General features: G+C 46.6%; 1 protein-coding gene across 1 annotated transcript in view; it reads left to right on the top strand.

The window, feature by feature from the left end:
- Nucleotides 1-17,045, top strand: part of Zc3h12d (zinc finger CCCH-type containing 12D) — a 37,771-nt gene extending 20,726 nt beyond the window's left edge. The window contains exons 4-6 of the mRNA XM_041680176.1: nt 8,195-8,429; nt 12,038-12,144; nt 13,380-17,045. Of these exons, the coding sequence (XP_041536110.1) occupies nt 8,195-8,429; nt 12,038-12,144; nt 13,380-14,176 (1,139 nt within the window). The 3' untranslated portion in view covers nt 14,177-17,045. The remainder of the gene's footprint in view (nt 1-8,194; nt 8,430-12,037; nt 12,145-13,379) is intronic.
- The last annotated feature ends 528 nt before the right edge of the window (nt 17,046-17,573 follow it).

The raw sequence follows: 17,573 nt of genomic DNA, 5'->3' as shown, positions 1-17,573 counted from the left end.
GGCCTGGTCTTCAGAGTGAGTTCCAGGACAGCCAGGACTACACAGAGAAACCCTGACTCAAAAAAAAAAAAAAAAAAAAAAAAAAAAAAAACAACAACAAAAGAATACCTTCTAGTATCATGAATGCTAGTCAGTAGAGGAGAAGCTTCCGGTTAGGCACCAGCTCGATTTCTCCTGTTGGATGACGCAAATAAGTAGCATCTTCAGCAGGAGAGTGGCACCATCAATTTATGGAGAGAACCAATAGCTTTGGCAATGACCTCCGGTGTTTGGGGGTTTCCAAGGAGCCCTTCGGCCAATGACTCAACAAAATAAAAACAAAAACTCCCGGCACTGGGGATTTTACTTGGTGGCATAAGATGTCTAGTTGGGGCATTGCTATTATTTGGTGACTCCAATTAGATCCTTTTTATGTATGTGTGTATTTTAGGAAGCTTCTCAGCAGTATGTTTTCCTATGGTTTTTCAAATGAGCTTTCGTCTTAGCTGCTCCTCTCCATATTCCTCCTTTACCCTTCTCTCCCGTCCCCCACATACTTAATCCTCCTAGTTTCCCTTTTGTCGCTACATAAAAATATATCCTACTTCCTCCTCCTTGGCCAGTCCTCTTCTCCTTGCTAGCCCCTTACTGGATACGGAACCTCGGTGATTACTAACATGCATATCGAAAGCTTAAAAGCTAACATCCACATATAAGAGAAAACACAGACGGTTCGTCTTTCTGGGTCTGGGTTACCTCACACGGGATGATTTTTTTTCTAGCTCTTCCCATTTACCTGTAGATTTTAAAATTTTATTTTTCTTAACAGATGAATAATATTTTATTGAGTAAATGTACCACGTTTTCTTTATCTATTCATCAGTTCAGTGGTTTTCAACCTGTGGGTTGCTACCCTTTCGGAGGTGGGGGGAAATCGGGCAACCCTTTCATAGGGGCCACATATCAAGTATCTTGTGTATCAGATATTTACAACACAATTCATATCAGTAGCAAAATTGCAGCTATGAAGTAGCAACAAAATAATTTTATGGTTGGAGGTCCCAGTGTTAGGAAGGCTGAGAACCACTGCGTCAGCTGATGGTCTATAGGCTGTTTCCAATTTCTGGCTATTATGAACAGAGCATCAACAAACATGATTGAGCACGTGTCTCTGTAGTAGGATGTAGAGTCCTTTGCGTATACGCCCAAGAGTGGTATGCCTGGATCTTAAGGTATATCTATTCCCATCTTCCTGAAGAACTACCACAAGGATTTTCATAGTGACTGTACAAGCAATGGATGAGTATTCTCTTGACCCCACATCCTCACCAGCATGAGCTGTCATTTATTTTGCTGATGTTGGCCATTCTTGAGAGTGTAAGATCAAATTTGAAAGTGGTTTCGATTTTCATTTCCCTGTTGACTAAAAATGTTTAACATTTCAAGTGTTTCTCAGCCATTTGAGTTTTATCTTCTGAGAAGATGTTCTGTACCCCATTTTTAAATTGGGTTGTTTTCTTGATGTTCAATTTTTTTCTTAGTTCTTTATATATTTTAGATACTAACCCTCTACTGAATGTGTATTTAGTAAAGATCTTTTTCTATGCGATGGGATGCTACATTGTTCTAATGATGGTGTCCTTTACTGTGCAAAGATTCTCAGTTTCATGAGGTCCCATTTATTAATTGTTGATCTTGGTGCTGTGCTAATGGTAGTCTCTTCAGAAGGTCTTTTCCTATGCCAATGAATTCAAGGTTATTCTCTACTTTTTCTTCTATAAGATTCGGAGTATCTGGCCTTTTATTGAGGTCCTCGATCCATTTGGAGTTGAATTTTATGTAAAGTAATAAGTACGGATCTATTTGGATTTTTGTACACGTAGCCATCCAGTTTGGCCAGCACCATAGGTTTCATCCAGTGTGTATGCCTGGCTTCTTTGTCAAAAATCAGGTGTGCATAGGTGTGTGGATTTACCTGCCTCTTTAATGATGTTCCATTGATCAATGTGTCTCTTTTCATTGACAATACCATGGTTTTTGTTGTTGTTGTTTTATTACTATAGCTTTGTAGTACAATTTGAGATTGGGGATAGTGATGTCTCTCTAGCGGTTTTTTATTATTCAGGGTTGTTTAAGCTACCCATGGGGTTTTTGTGTTTCCAAAATTATCCTTTTAATTTCCGTGAAGAATTGTTTTGATATTTTGATGATCGTTTTTTACAATATTAATCCTACTGATCCATAAACATGAGATCTTTCTATGTTTTCTTTAATTTCTTGCTTAAATGTCTAAAAGTTTTTATTATACATGTTTTTTTACTTGTTCGGCTAGTTACCCCAAGATTTTTTTTTTGAGGCTGTTATAAAAGGCTATTGTTTCCCTGATTTCTTTATCTGTCTGCCATTTGTATACAGGAAGACTAATGATTTCTTTTGCTAATTTTGTAACCTGCTACTTTGCTAAAGATGTTTATCAACTGTAGAAAATTTCTTGGTGGGATTTTTATGGTCATTTTTGTGCAAAATTGTATCATCTACAAATAAAGATACTTTAATTTCTTCCTTTCCTATGTGCATCCCATTGATCTCCTTCCGGTCTCTTATTGCTCTAGCTAGGACTTCAGATACTATACTGAGTAGGTATGGAGAAAGTGGACACCCTTGTTTTATTCCTGAGTTCAGTGAAAACGCTTTGAGTTTGTCTCGTAGAAACAATTTGGCAATGACCATTCTGTTTCTATTTTGCAGAATAATTTGAGGAGTATTAGTGTTAATTATTCTTTGAAGGTCTGAAATAATTCTGTGCTGTGTCCATTTGGCCCTGGGCTTTTTTAAGTTTGGAGACTTTAAAATGCTGTTTCTATTTCACTTGACTAGTGGGTGTGTTTAAATTGCATGTTGGATCTTGATTTACCTTTGATAGGCAATGTATACCAAGAAATTCATCCATTTCTCTCTGGTTTTCCAGCCTGGTGGAGTACAGGTTTTTAAAGCACATCCTTATGTGAATTTCTTTTGTGTCTGTGCAATGTCTCCACTTCCATCTCTACCTTTATTAATTTGGGTCTTCTCTCTGTGGCTTTTAGTTAGTTTGACTCAGGGTTTGTCAATATGGTTGATTTTCTCACAGAATCAGCGCTCCATTTCATTGATTCTTTGTATTTTTGTGGTTTGTTTCTACTTCATTGATTTCAGTCCCAGGTTTATTTCTTGTCACTTACTCTTTTTGTGTATTATATTTTTCTGGTTGTTCTAGAACTTTCAGTGTGCCACTAAATTACTAATATGAGGTATCTCCAGGTTTTTTGTTTGTTTGTTTGGTTTTTGTTCCTTCCTTCCTTCTTTCTTTCTTTCTTTCTTTCTTTCTTTCTTTCTTTCTTTTTGAGACAGTTTCCTCCGAGTAACAGTCCTAGCTGTCCTTGAACTAGCTCTTGTAGACCAGGCTGGCCTCAAACTCACAGAGATCCACCTGCCTCTGCCTCCAGAGAGCTGGGATTAAAGGCGTGCGCCGCCGCCACCACCACCCAGCTTCTTTCGTTTTGTTTACATAGGAACTTAGTCTATGACCTTGTCTTTTAGAACTACTTTTATTGTGTCCCATAGGTTTGGGTGGGCTGTGTTTTCATTTTCATTCAATTTCTATCTTGACCCAGTTTTCACAGGAGTAAGTTGCTCAGTTTCCATGAGTTTGTGTACTTTCTGCTATTTCTGTTTTTTTGATGCCCAATTTCAATCTGTAGTGGTCAGATAAGATATAGGGTGTTATTTCAATTTTCTTGTATCTGATGAGACTTTCTTTGTGTTCTAGTATATGACTAATTTTGGAGAACATTTTATGAGTGCTGAAAAGAAAATACATTCCTTCGTGTTCAGGTGAAATGTTCTGTAGATATCTGCTAGGTTCATTTATTTGTGATGCTATTTAACAGTTTAGTTTTGTCAGGATGGCCTGTCTGTTGTCAAGTGTGGGGTATTGAAGCTACTCACCATCACTGTGACGGTCAATCTGTGATTGGAGCTATAGTAGTCTTTCTTTTATAAACTTGGGAGCCCTGAGTTTAATGACTAAATGTTTAGAATAGCAATTTCCTCTTGATAGATTTTCCTTTAACGAATGTGTAGTATCCTGCTTATCTATTCTGGTAATTTTTGGTTTGAATTTTATTTTGTCAGATATTAAAATGACTGCACCAGCTAGCTTCTTGGGTCCATTTGCTTAGAATACCTTTTCCCATCCTTTTCCCCAGGGGTAATGGCTATCCTTGATGTTTCTTAGATACAGCAGAAATATGGATCTTATTTTTTCTAATCTGCTTATATTGATGAATTGAGCCCATTAATATTGAGAGATATCAATGAGCAATGCTTATTAGTTCTTTTTATTTTGTTGTTGTTATTGTGTGTTTCCTCCCTTTTTATTAGCATTTTTGGTATTACTCATTCCTTGTATCTTCCTGGGTATGAACAACTTTCTCTTTGAGTGAAGTTTTTTTTTTTCCCTATTGCCTTCCATAGATCTAGATTGGTAAATAGAAATTGCTTAAAATTGTACGTAATCTTAAAATGTTTTTCTTTCTTAGTCAATTGTGATTGATAATTTTGCTGAGTATAGTGGTCTGGGATGCCTTCTGTGGTCTCGTGGAGTTTGCAGAACATCTGTCCAGGTCTTTCTGGCTTTCAGTCTCCACTGAAAAGTCAGAGCCAGGGCCACTGAGGCGCACATCAAGAGGTGGAGTTCCCAGGCAGTGAAGGTGTGGGAAGAGGGACTCCTGTCTTCAGGCGACTATAGAATCAGTAGTGATTCTGGAGAGACCATAGTGGAGGACAGGAAGGACAGTGAAAACTTCCCACCTGCATCCAGCCCCGTGTGCCACTGGGAGTCCCTGGTACAAAATGTTTCTCTGTGTTGGTACTGACACAGAGGAGTGGAGAGGAGCTGGAAGGGAAGGCTGAGAGGGTCATTGAGAAAGACCTGAGGGGACCCTGGGTCTGCACCAGGAGAAAAGTCTCTAGGGAACGGGGGGTGTCCCGAGAGTGACTCTGGGGAGACCGGATGAAAGAGCCCCACCCCCATTTTCATTCTTAACATAGTTGATATTCTAAGCTACAATTAGTCTAGTCAGACACTGTGAGGGAGATAAACAGTTTTGTTGTTTTGTTGTCCAGAGCCTTGAACACAGAGCCTGCAAGTGCTAGGCCCGGGCTCCACTACAGAGCTAAGTCCCCAGGCCTTGCTTGTTTTCTATTCTGCTTTCTTATACCAGAGGTGGGTGCTAAACCTTCACTGCCATCAATCCAGCCAAGTCAACAACAGGAGTGGTTACCCCTGGGTTATTTGGAAGAGTTGCCAAAGGTATCTGTCCCCACTCCTCTGTCTCTGTCTCTCTGTCTCTGTGTGTGTGTGTGTGTGTATGTGTGTGTGTGAGAGAGACAGAGAGAGAGAGAGAGAGAGACAGAGACAGAGACGACAGAGAATGTCCTGTCTCACACAGCCCACACTGGCCTTGAATGCCCGAGTAGCTGAGAGTGACCTTGAACTTCTGATCCTTCTACACCTGCCTCCACAGTGCTGGGATTACAGACACGCAGCATCAGGCTTGGTTTAGTGGTGCTCCTGCTTAAGCCCGGGGTTCATGCGTGCTAGACAAGCACTCCACCCATGGAGCCACCTCTCCAGCCCTTTAGTTTGTTTTAAATGCCATGCACGGCTACAGTTGCTTCTCGTCCCCTTCTCTTTTTAATTATTTGTTTTCTAAAGTAAACTGCTATTCTTATGGATGCCATATCCTCTTGGATATTTCTATGCCAATGTAGATTTTTAAAACATTACCTTGATTTCTATTTTTTTTTTCCTTAGTTGTATTATTTTTTCTGAGATTAGTTCTCTTTGCTCATTTTAGTCTCTCTTGCTCTTAGGTTTTCTTCCCTAAAGTCTGTTGATTTGTTTATCAGCCCCTTTTGTTTATTGGGAAGCCTGGTTAAAAGGCACATTTATTTATTTTACTTTTATATTTGTGTGTGTGTGCGCGCACACACACACAAGCGTGCACGTATACACGCATGCACTCATGCTTCATGAATTGCCAGGCTTAGCTGCGAGCATCTCTCACCGGAGTCAGTCTGATCAGACAAACGCCTATTTAAGTGCCATGGGTTTCTCTCCTAGAACGAGGGTTTTTCCCGGGCATTCATTCACAGTTTTCCTCCCACATCTCCTTGAGGCAGATAGGAAGTAAGGCTGCTGGGCCCACACACACCAACGGGAGGACAACGAGGGCTTTCTTCCCAGAGAACAGCACATTGGGGCCGTTCTCCTGGCTAGCCATGCCTTCCTCTTTTTCTCAGAGACAGCGATGGGGGATAAGAAGAGGCCCAGGCCCAGCAATAGCTCTTTGCCTCTGCCTGGAACATTTTGCTGCCTCCAGGGAGGGCTGTTCCCACCTCTGCTTGGCTTTCCAGGCATTTGCTGGGCTGCGACTCCCTCCACACTGTAGAGTCAGTACGGTTTTCTCGGATTTCTGTCTTCAAGGGTTGTTCTCTGACCTCTATATATTTATCTATAATGACAGAGTCCTGCTATATGGCCCTAGCTGGCCAGAAACTCACTTTATAGCCTAAGACCATGGCGATTCTCCTGCCTTAGTCTCCCAAGTGCTGTGTGTGCCAACATACTTGGCTTGGGATTTTAAAATAAACCACAAAGGGACAGTCAGTCCTGTGCAGAAAAAAATGAATAAAATTGGGCACGTTGGGAGCTTTGGCTCAGAAGCAGATAGCAGTGCATCAAAAAAAAAAAAAGAACAACAACAAAACCCAAAACACCAACTAACCAACCAACCGGCCAACCAGCCAAGCAAGCAAGCAAGCAAGCAAGCAAGCAAGCAAAACAAACAAACAAGAACAGGACCGAGAGAACAGAGAGAAGAGTCTGGACTGTAGCAAGATCTACCTTCTTAAACGTCTGACCTGCCTGCTTCTCCTTCCAGGGCTAAGGGCGGGCAATGCAGGCCTATTTTATGGGGTGATGGGGTTGAAACCCAGGCTTCCTGCATCACAGGGAGACACTTGGCCAGACTGGTCACATCTTCAACCCTATAGCTTACATTTTACTGCTGAAGGGGTTCATCTCCAAATGAATGAAGCAAGGACAAGAACCTACAGAAAGATGAGCTATTTCATAAATAAGCCTTTTTTAAAGATTTATTTTAAAGTATGCACATATGTATGTCTGTGTGAGTGCCTCACATCCTCTGGAACTGGTGTTAAAGACAGCTGTGAGCTGCCATGCAAGTGCTGGGAATTGAACAAGGGTCCTCTGGAAGAACAGCCAGGGCTCTTAACCTCTGAGCCATCTCTCCAGGATCACAAATAAGCCTTTTATAGAAGAAAACAGTAAAAATAGACAAAGATGCTCAGTTCCTTTAATAACCAGAAATAAATGCAAAATAACCCCCTGTAAGGGACCATGTTATACCTGGCAAGCCCCAAAATATTTTAGAGAGCTACCCCCCAGGGGGTTCCCCGGATGTACATGCCAGAGACTCACTTGGTGACAGTAGCCAACGTGGGCACAGCCAGACCATGTCACCATACGGTAACCGGGAAAAGAAACTGGTAAATGAGTGTGGGTAGGTTCATTGGGTAAAGTCCAAGGCAGAGCCACTCTGAAAATGATCCTCATCTGTGTACTTGTGAAAATAAAAGCAAGGGGACTGTCAACACTGTTTTATGACACATTATCTCAAGGGGAAGTGAAGTGAGGCTTTTGGATTGGGATGGGCAGCAGGGACTTTCCAGGCCTGGCGCACCTCATTCTCAAAGTTCACCGAGTTCGCCGTGGTGTTTATCACAAGTAGCTTAGGTGTACTATGCACTTTTGCCGAACTGTGTTGTTTGAGGCCGGGGCTTATGTAACCCCGCACTCCTTGTCCCTCTGCTTCTACTTCCCAATGCCGGGATTATAGGCATTAAAGAGCCTTGGTGGTGCAGGCGATAATCCCAAAACTCAGGAGGCAGAAGGGGGAGGATTGTGAAGTTGAGACCAGTCTAGACTTTATAGGAAGAAACTATCTAGACGGTAATAGTCCCTTCAAACCTGCCCAGGTCTGATTGTCTGTAGCCGGGTACGGAGGCAGATGCTTTGGGGGGGCGTTCCTGGGTTGGGAGGCGCGCCCTTCTCTGGAGCCCCGACTCAAGTCTCCACCTGTGGCCTCAGAGCAGCACGTGCTGGAAGAGCTGGAACGGCAAGCTGTGTTGGTGTACACCCCGTCCCGCAAGGTCAACGGCAAGCGAGTCGTGTGCTACGATGACCGCTACATTGTGAAGGTGGCCTACGAGAAGGACGGCATCATTGTCTCCAACGACAACTACCGGGACCTGCAGAGTGAAAACCCAGAGTGGAAATGGTTCATCGAGCAGCGACTGCTCATGTTCTCCTTTGTGAATGACAGGTAAGGAATGGAAGCCTGCTTGCCGGAACCAGGCCCCTGCAGGCCAGGGGCCATCTCTGTCCCTCGTATCCCCTCTATTCTGTGACTGGTTTCCCTGAAAGCAGTTCTGCCTGCGACCATTTGGTTTTCACGGCCCATTGAACTGACTCCCTGCGAGGCTGTCCCAGCAGGTGGGCCAGTGTGTTTAGCACATCACAAACTCCATTTTCTGTCCAAGTAAAGTCCATAAGATAGTCATCATGAAAGGCGAGGCTGCAGAGACAACTCAGTGGTCAAGGGCACTGCTGCTCTTGCAGAGAACCCAGGTTTGAGTCCCAGCACCGACGTGGTGGCTTGCAGACATCCATAACTGCAGTTCTAGGGGATCTGATGCCCATTTTTGGATCCCACAGGTACCAGGCATACATGTGGCACACATACACACTCTCTCTCTCTCTCTCTCTCTCTCTCTCTCTCTCTCACACACACACACACACACACACACTCACACACAGAGATAGAGATAGAGAGACAAAACACCCATATACATAAAAGAAAAATAAATCTAGAAATTGAAATTAGAAAAAAGTTATCATGGAAGGGGGATTTCAACTTTTTTTTTTTTGTATTTTCTTTCAAGTTTTTGTCTTTTTAAAAATGTTTACTGGGGCTGGGAAGATGACTCAGGGGTTAAGAACACTTGCTGCTTTTCCAGGGGACCAGAGTTCGGTTCTTAGCACCCATCTCAGCCAGCTCACAACCGTCTATAACTCGGGCTCCGGGGAACCCAGTACCCCTGGCTTCCAAATGCACCTACACTCGCATATATAGACTTACATGCAGACATATATACCTACACATGATTAAAAATAATACAAATAAACTTTAAAGAATACTGATCGAAGACACTCTTCTATATCTCAGGCTGGCTTCAAACTCAGTAGTTAAGGGTAACCTTGAACTTCTGGTCCTCCTGCCTCCATCTCCCGAGTATCGCAATTATAGACGTGGGCACCGTGCCCAGTTCATACCATGCTGAGGATCGAACCAATGCAGGGCTTTATGTATCCTACACATAGATTCTACCATCTGGGCTACAACCCCAGCCCTCCTAGGCGGCAGTCCATCAACTCTTGCTCTGGGACTTCTGACTGGCCTTTGAGCAAACTCTCTGACTCCATAATAACCCAGATTGCCCACTGAGTCGCCATGTTCCCAGCACGCTTGGCACATAGGAGACACACACTTACCAGTGACACGGGGGTGGAGGAGTCCGCGAAGGAATGAATGCATGACTATGGGCCAGGCGAAGAGCAGATGAGAGGAGAGAAGAGGCACTCCAGGTTCACTAGCCCAGAAGAGGACAGAGCCTGACCCCAAAGGCCAAGAGAGATGGTGCAGGGCAGGGAAAAAGCTAAGGCTTTGGGCCATTCACAGTGGTTTCCTCAGAGGCCCTGCTGAAGTGGTGTGATGATTACAAACAACTGTATCCTATAAGGAGTTGCAGTTATTCCAGGGAACAGGTCTGGCATGCCTCCACCCTGCACTGCCACCTGATCCTGAACCCAAGAAGAGATGCCCTTCTGGGTACCAGGATAGCTGCTTCAGCAACTGCCCTGCGGTAACCCCCATGGTCTTTTCCATCTCGTGGGTTTCCTCTGTTCAGCTTTGGTCTAGATGAATCTGTCAAGCTAGAAATCCTCGCTGTGGGTTGACAGGTCATGGCTGCCTCTGGCCTGGTGACAACCAGAGGCCCTGGCCAAGTACTTCTAATGCCTGGCCCTCTGCTAAGGGGGTGGAGGGTCAGAAGTCAGGGCCTGACTGCCTGTGAGTGAGGGCGCCTGCCTCAGTGCCCCAGGCATGTCCACAGGGCCCTCTTGGCACAGCTCTTGCTCCAGAGAGAGAGAGAGAGAGAGAGAGAGAGAGAGAGAGAGGGTGCGGGCGGGGGGGGGGGAAGGTAATGCCTTTGAGAACTTTTAATAACTGCAGTGGGCAGTTCCTCAGATTCTTGGCCAGATTCCAGCTCCGAGAAGAAGCCAGCTGTGTGGCTGGAGCTGAGCCCTGGAGTCCGCACTGGGTCAGGGATCACTCAGTTCTCTGCAGGATGGGACTCGCTCAACTTGTGGGTGATGGCAAAGACATCTCCCCTTTTAACCCTCCTCTAGAACTTTTGTATGAATTGAAAGGGGCTCCTGGAAACAAAAGGATTGATAAGAAATACAGGATCTTAGTAAATGGGAGGATTTTTGGTTTTTATTTACTTACTTACTTTCAGAAGCATTTTGCTTTTGTGGTGCTGGACCCAAGGCTTTGTGCATATACTTGGCAAGTACCCTATCAAAGGCACATTGGAGACCCTTTTGTAAATGTTATTAAGTTACTCAGGCTGGCTCGAACTTTCAATCCTCCTGCTTCAGCCTCCCCGAGAATGGGGTTACAGTGACTAATGCCCAGCTTTTGCAGCATTTCTTTTTTTGCCCCAAACATCTGGAACACCCATCCCCTTCTGTGATGAGGCTCTTTGCCAGAGAGGAGGAGCAGGCAGGAGCCAGACGGGCATCAGAGGACCATGTGTGCAGAGGCAGGGCAACCCCCGAAGCTGAGGCCAAGCCCAGAGGTTCCTTCATACCCAGAGTTTGCAAAGGGCGGGGCTGGACCTGGCAGAGGTGCTGTGAGCAGGGGTCTGTGCCTCATTCGGCTTACCTGCTGGTATTTTAGATGGTCAATATTGACCCTTCATTTGCATATGCCAGAGTTGAGAGGCCTGGTGTAAGGCGAGTGGGTGGAAGGGATTTCTTGGTCTGTTGCTTTGATAAAATACCCTGCCTGATAAAAACAACTTACGGGCATATTTTGATTCCTGGTTCTGGGTTACAACCCTTCATAGTGAGCAAGTCACAGCGGCAGGAACCTGAAGCAGCTTCTGCAGTCGAGGAACAGAGCCGTGACTGCATAGGCTCAGTCCACCTTGTCCTCTCTTTACCTAGTCGAGGACCCCAGCTTAGGGAATGGCACTGCCTACAAGGGGTACATCTTCCCACCTCATTTAGCCTGATAGAGATACCCTCTCACAGGCATGCCCAGGGGCCGTCCCCCGGGTTATTATCATCAAACTGACAGTTCAGATGAACATCACAAGACCTAAGCCTCCAAGGTGTTCACACAGTTCCCAAGCCTCCTGGGAGCGGTCTGTTAATGAAAGAACTTTGTTAGGCTTTTGTGAGGTGGGAAGTCCTAGCAGTTAAGCTTTTCTCATCCTGCATAAAAAACACCTAGGAAGTTGTTAATATTTAGATTCCTAAAACACAACAATGGCAACACACACACACACACACACACACACACACACACACACTCCAATTCTCCCTAACCGGGACAGTGCAAAGCTTCAGACTGCATTTATGTAACAAGTTCTGAGGTGATTCTGAACCTGCTGCCAGTACCACGCTGGGAGGGCTGGTGTGAAGGGAGGGTTGTGCTGTGGTACGCGAATCTTCTTGAGGACATGGTCCACGCCATCTGGTATTCTCCAGAAGGCTAAGGCCTCCTCTCCTGAGCCTCCACATAGGTTCCAGTGGTAAGTAAGTCCCATTCACTCTTGAAGTGACCGCTCTACGGTAATTTTTCAGGTTCATGCCTCCTGATGACCCCCTGGGCCGCCGTGGACCAACCCTGAGCAATTTCCTAAGCAAGAAGCCAAGGCCCCCAGAGCCATCCTGGCAACACTGTCCCTACGGTGGGTAGCAGCCAGGCGTTGTGTGTTTGTCTTGGAATTGGTACAGATTGCATAGGGGTACAGCGGGAAGCCCTAGCCTGGAGGACAGCAACTTGGGTTCCTGCCCAAGCAAGCTCTGCCCTCAACCAGTTACCTGCCCCTGGTGAGAAGCCTAGCATTTCTGAATTTTATTTTTGTTGTTGTTTTTTCGAGTCAGGGTTTCTTTGTGGTTTTGAGAGCCTGTCCTGGAACTAGCTCTTGTAGACCAGGCTGGTCTCGAACTCACAGAGATCTGCCTGCCTCTGCCTTCCAAGTGCTGGGATTAAAGGCATGCACCACCACTGCCCGGCAAGCCTAACATTTCTGGATGGTAGCTTGCCAACAGCTCTAAGGATGAACTGATAGCCATGAAGGCTGGAGGTAGAGCCACACTTGCAGGGGGAGGGGCAGACCATGCATGCTCCAGCTCTTGTTCTCAGCCCTTCCCTCAGCTCTTGTTCTCAGCCCTTCCCATCCCTGGCACATGTTTTCATCCTGCCCCCTCCACCTCCAACCTCACCAACTTGGTCCATGCTATCGATCCAGAGTTAAGGGTTTCATCCTAGCGGTCTACCTAGTTCTTTGATTAACTTGCTTTGTTAAGTTATTTAAATGCTCCTGGCCTTTGTGCTTAAAGAAGTTCATTAAGACACGGGTGACATTCGAAATCACTTCTCGTTAGAATTAATGTAACTATCCTTCCAGGCTGGCCCAAATTGTTGAGGTTCACTCTGTGAAGTGTTGGGTTTTAAATGGTCAATTATTTGGTCGTTTGTTCATCCCGGTTAGAACAGGTATAGAGAGAAGGCAATGGTTAGGCAGGGTTGGATGTGGCCATTAGTGAAAACAGGCATTTCTGGAGACATGATCTTGTACCATCAGCATCTCTACTGCGGGCTCCATCCCGAAGGTCAGCCTTGTCTCTGGGGCAGAGGAGACTAAGGGTGACCAGACTCTTTTGACTTCAGACTCTGCTTAAAGGAAGTGCCTGGATGGAGACTTACTCTGCTGGCCTTGGGGGTCCTGGAGCTCTGAGCACGCTCTCCTATCCATCCTAGAACCCTTGCCACCTGGGTCACCTTCCAAATCTGTGGTCTTTTCACGGGGCGGAAGGCAGGGGAGGCAGCGGCCCGGGGAAGGGTATTTGGCCAGGTATTGGAAGCCTCTGCTCATCCCAGGTCTCATCCCGCGCCCTCTCCACCCTGTACCATTTCTAGGCAAGAAATGCACCTATGGGGTCAAGTGCAGATTCTACCACCCCGAGAGGCCACACCATGCTCAGCTGCCGGTGGCCGACGAACTCCGCGCCAAGACGCGGACTTGGCCGGGCGGTGGCGCCGAGGAGCAGCGGCCACTGAGCGTCCGGAGCAGCCCCGCTGCAGCCAGGCCGCTTCTCCGGGAGCCCAGTGCACACAGCCTCCCACCGCCACCGCAGCCCGCGACCCTGGTCTCCCTGAGCCGGAGCCTCTCGCGGCTGACCTTCAGCGAAACCCCGACTAGCGGCGGCGTCGCGTCCAAGACGCTTGAGCCAGACTGGATGCCCACGTCCTGGGCCTTGACAACTCCTCGCGCAGGCAGCGCTGCCACACCAAGGTCGCCGGGTCTGCGATGCCTCGGGACTCCGAACAGCGCTCTCTCCTCGGGTGATTCTGGGTCACCAAACTGCCCTCAGGTCCAACCGCCAGATCGACGCCTTTCCAGGGACATGCACAGTGATTTGCCTCCCCAGCGCAGACCTCTGGAAGATCCATGGACCCTCTTACCCAGCTCCTACCTTTATCTGGGTCACTCGGCCTGGGCCAAGTCTGCTTGGGGTGAGGACACCTTTAGAGAACCTTCGGGATCAGCGCAGCCAGCAGTCAATGGTGGGGGAGCACGCACTGCTTTCTGCAGTGTCTTCCCAGCTGATCAAGAGGACCGGGGGATGGCCTCGGATTCTGCCCTCTCCAATCTGGCTCTGCTCACCCTCCGGCAGAGATCCCAAGGGCCTGGTGAGCGATTGGGGGACCCTTAAGGGATAGGTTCACAACTTTGCAAAGAGTCTTGACTTGCAACTTGAATTGTGGGATACAAGACGGTTGCCAACCTGGATCTAAGTCACTGTTTTTGGACCCTGTCAGCAGGAGACTTCCTTCTCATCCTCGGTGGTGGATACCCATGGGGATCTCAGTGTTGCTCCCAGGGCCTGCTGAGTGGACAGACGATTTCTGATATGTTCAGAACACATCCGTGTCTGGCTCTGAGTGCCAACCACAAAATGTTTCAGTGGGCCATCACTGCAAATCAAAAAGGATGCCCAAGTAATTGAGCTGAGTTTGATCCAAACTCTTGCTGTGTAAGAGTGTGTGTGTTTATTTGTGTGTGTGTGTTTAAGACTCTAGGAAGCCATGAGAATGTGGGTCCTGGTTGAAAGTTTGAAAAAGACTCATAGACAATCTTGACTTTTGTGGTATCAAATAATGTTTTAAAATGTATTCGTGTGACATGGGAAGGAAGGGGTTGATGCCTGGGGTTTCATGCCACTATTGCTAAGCTCACTCATAAGGGAACCCAGGCTTCTGTACATTTTTACTGTGGGGCTGTGAGGTGTTGTGAGTGTCCCGACAGTACTTGATCCTAAGGGTCTTCTCACCCGTCCTTTGCGCCATTTGTACATGCAATAACACACACACACACACACACACACACGCACACACACACACACACAGAGCCTTGCTCAAGAATCAGCCTGTTTCGTTTGCTTGTTTTTCAAGATAGGGTTTCTCTGCATAGCCCTGGTTGTTTTAGAACTCGCTTTGTCTTTCAGACCCACCTGCCTCTGCCTCCTGAGTGCTGGGATCAAAGGCATGCGCTACCACACACGGCTTGTTTTTTTTAATCGGCCTTCCCTTGTGGTGAATCTACAAAAGCAAACTTGTAAATCACACATTTCGGAATTAAGAGTTCAGTCTGCCTGCCACTCCAACAACACAACAGCCTCCAGCAGGGGTGGCATAGAGTTGGGTTCTGGTGGAGGTTATAGTAACTTTTATTTGGTTGTGTCTTCTAGACAACCTTGGCTCTGGGTTTGGGGGAGAAGAAACTCATCCATTTGCAGGGGGCACGAGAGGAGACAGCGATGCGGAGCATGGACCCAGCATTCTTAGGGATCCTGGCATCTCTAGGCAGCACTCACATATTCCGGTTACAGGGTAGCCTGCCAGGTTGTTCATGCTATTTCAGCTTGCCAGGGAGATTAGGAAGAGCCTGCCAATGGCATCTGTCTGAAACACTTCCGAGTCCCTGCGGTGTGGTTGGTGCACTGGGGAATCGCCACTTTTTAAAGAGGTCGCCTTGTTGTTGGCACAGCAAAGAAAGATACGCCTCAGGGAGAATGCTGTTGCGGGGTTTATGGTAAACACGACTCCTTGGTACCAGGGCAGCCATGTGACTTCCTGCAAGTTCTCCCTCTACTGAAACCACATTCTTAGCATGGCTTCTTGTAGATCTGTTCCTTGCCCCTTTTCAAAGCTGACACTGCTCTCAAGGGATACTTTTGATTTTTGAGGCTCCTGTCCTGAAGAGGGTCTACTCTTTCTAGGTCATCTAGACTTTTTCTCCGTGTGTGTGCGCGTGTGTGCGTGTGTGTGTGTGTTTCCTTTCCACAAGACAGGCTCACCAGTGTTAGAGCCGCTGTTTGGTTCCCAGGCCCTGTTTCCTGCTGCTTATCAATGCAAATTTACAGTTGGAAATATTTACCTGCTTCCTCTGAGGACAACTTCTGAGTTTTAGTAGGCTGTAAAGCTTTTTTTGTTTGGTTGACTGTGGTTAAAACAGGTACAAGGGGAGAAAAAAGTGTGTGTTAGGGGGAACCCCAACACAAGTATTTGGAAATTTTCCAAAGTCTTCGTATGTCTTTGCGACACAAACACACAGGTGAAAAGCATATGAGGACCGTCCCTGATGGCACAGCTGTTACCATGCTCCAGAAATAAACTCCTTGGCCACACGTGGACTCCGGGTCAACTGTACATCCATTTCTCTGGTCAGCGCCTCTCTCCTCCACTTTTTTTTTTAAATTCAAGTTGAACAGGATGGGCGAGAAGTCTTGGATAATGTCTAGTTTTGACAGTTGCCGTCCAGTGTTCTCCCTCCCTTGGGGGAAGATGTGAGGGCCAGAGCCCACCTTTTCCCCAGAAGTAGCTAGAACCACACAAGCAGATGCCTTCACCAGTTGAGGGGGCAGGCGGTTCCCACGACCACAGGCTGCCCACCAGTTTGCTGGACCCCGATCTCCATTCTAGATCCACGGCAGACTCTCCGGTGCTTGGCTTTTTCTGTTCAGCCCCAAAGCAGAGGGAGTTTTCAGTATCTCCCTACAGAGAGGCCCAGGCTGCACTTTCCCCTGGAAGTTCCATCTGGAGGGAGATTTGAGGTCAAATCACAGAATTTAAGTGTTGAGTAGGAGAAAAAAGAAAGCTGCTGCTTTTGGCATTGTTCTAAATAAAGTGAATCCCAGCTCTGGTTTGATGTAAAGTCAGATGGAGCGTAATAAAACAGCTGTTGTCTGCCATGGGTGGTTTGGAAGAGGTCACAAGGACTGGCGTCCTCCAGGAGAAAAGTCCCCTATGGGGGTGGAAGGAAAGGAGATCTTAGGGAGGGGAAAGGATGTTGAAGAATAAGGAAGATACCAGAAGAGGGCAGGGGATTTAGGGAGTTGGAGAGTTCATTGGCATCACAAATCCCACCACAAGGGGCTGCAAGGAGGCAGCATTAGGTATGTAATTTGTGGGGTCTTGTGCACAATAAAACTGGACTTGCTGAACATAGCGGACAATGAGGACTACTGAGAATTCAAGAACAATGGCAATGGGTTTTTGATCCTACTGCACATACTGGATTTGGGGGAACCTAGGCAGTTTGGATGCTCACCTTACTAGACCTGGATGGAGGTGGGTGGTCCTTGGACTTCCCACAGGTCAGGGAACCCTGATTGCTCTTCGAGCTGATGAGAGAGGGGAACTTGATCGGGGGAGGGGGTGGGAAATAGGAGGCGGTGGCGGGGAAGAGGCAGAAATCTTTAATAAATAAATAAATTAAAAAAAAATTAAAAAAATATAGGGTCTCTTGTTCTAAAGGACCATGAATTTCAAAATGGTGACAGCATAGCATTAAACCAAGCACATAGATTCCTCTAAGTCCAGGGCCCTGTGTATAGCACAGGGCACCCTCTATGAAACTAGAAAGAAGACAAGAATGAGGAGAACATTCTCACACCAAGAATCCAGAGTGAGCTCACAGCAAAACAGTGCCCAACACACGCGTGCGTGCATGCGTGTGAGTACACACACACACACACACACACACACACACACCTTTTAGCAAATCAATCAAAGACGTCTGTGGACATCCAGAGCAGATGCTACTCCAGG

The sequence above is a fragment of the Microtus oregoni genome, unplaced genomic scaffold (assembly GCF_018167655.1).
Source record: "Microtus oregoni isolate MIOR12 unplaced genomic scaffold, Mior012 000033F_ref0000390, whole genome shotgun sequence".
Classification (NCBI taxonomy): Eukaryota; Metazoa; Chordata; class Mammalia; order Rodentia; family Cricetidae; genus Microtus; species Microtus oregoni.
This window is presented reverse-complemented; position numbering and strand designations above follow the sequence as displayed.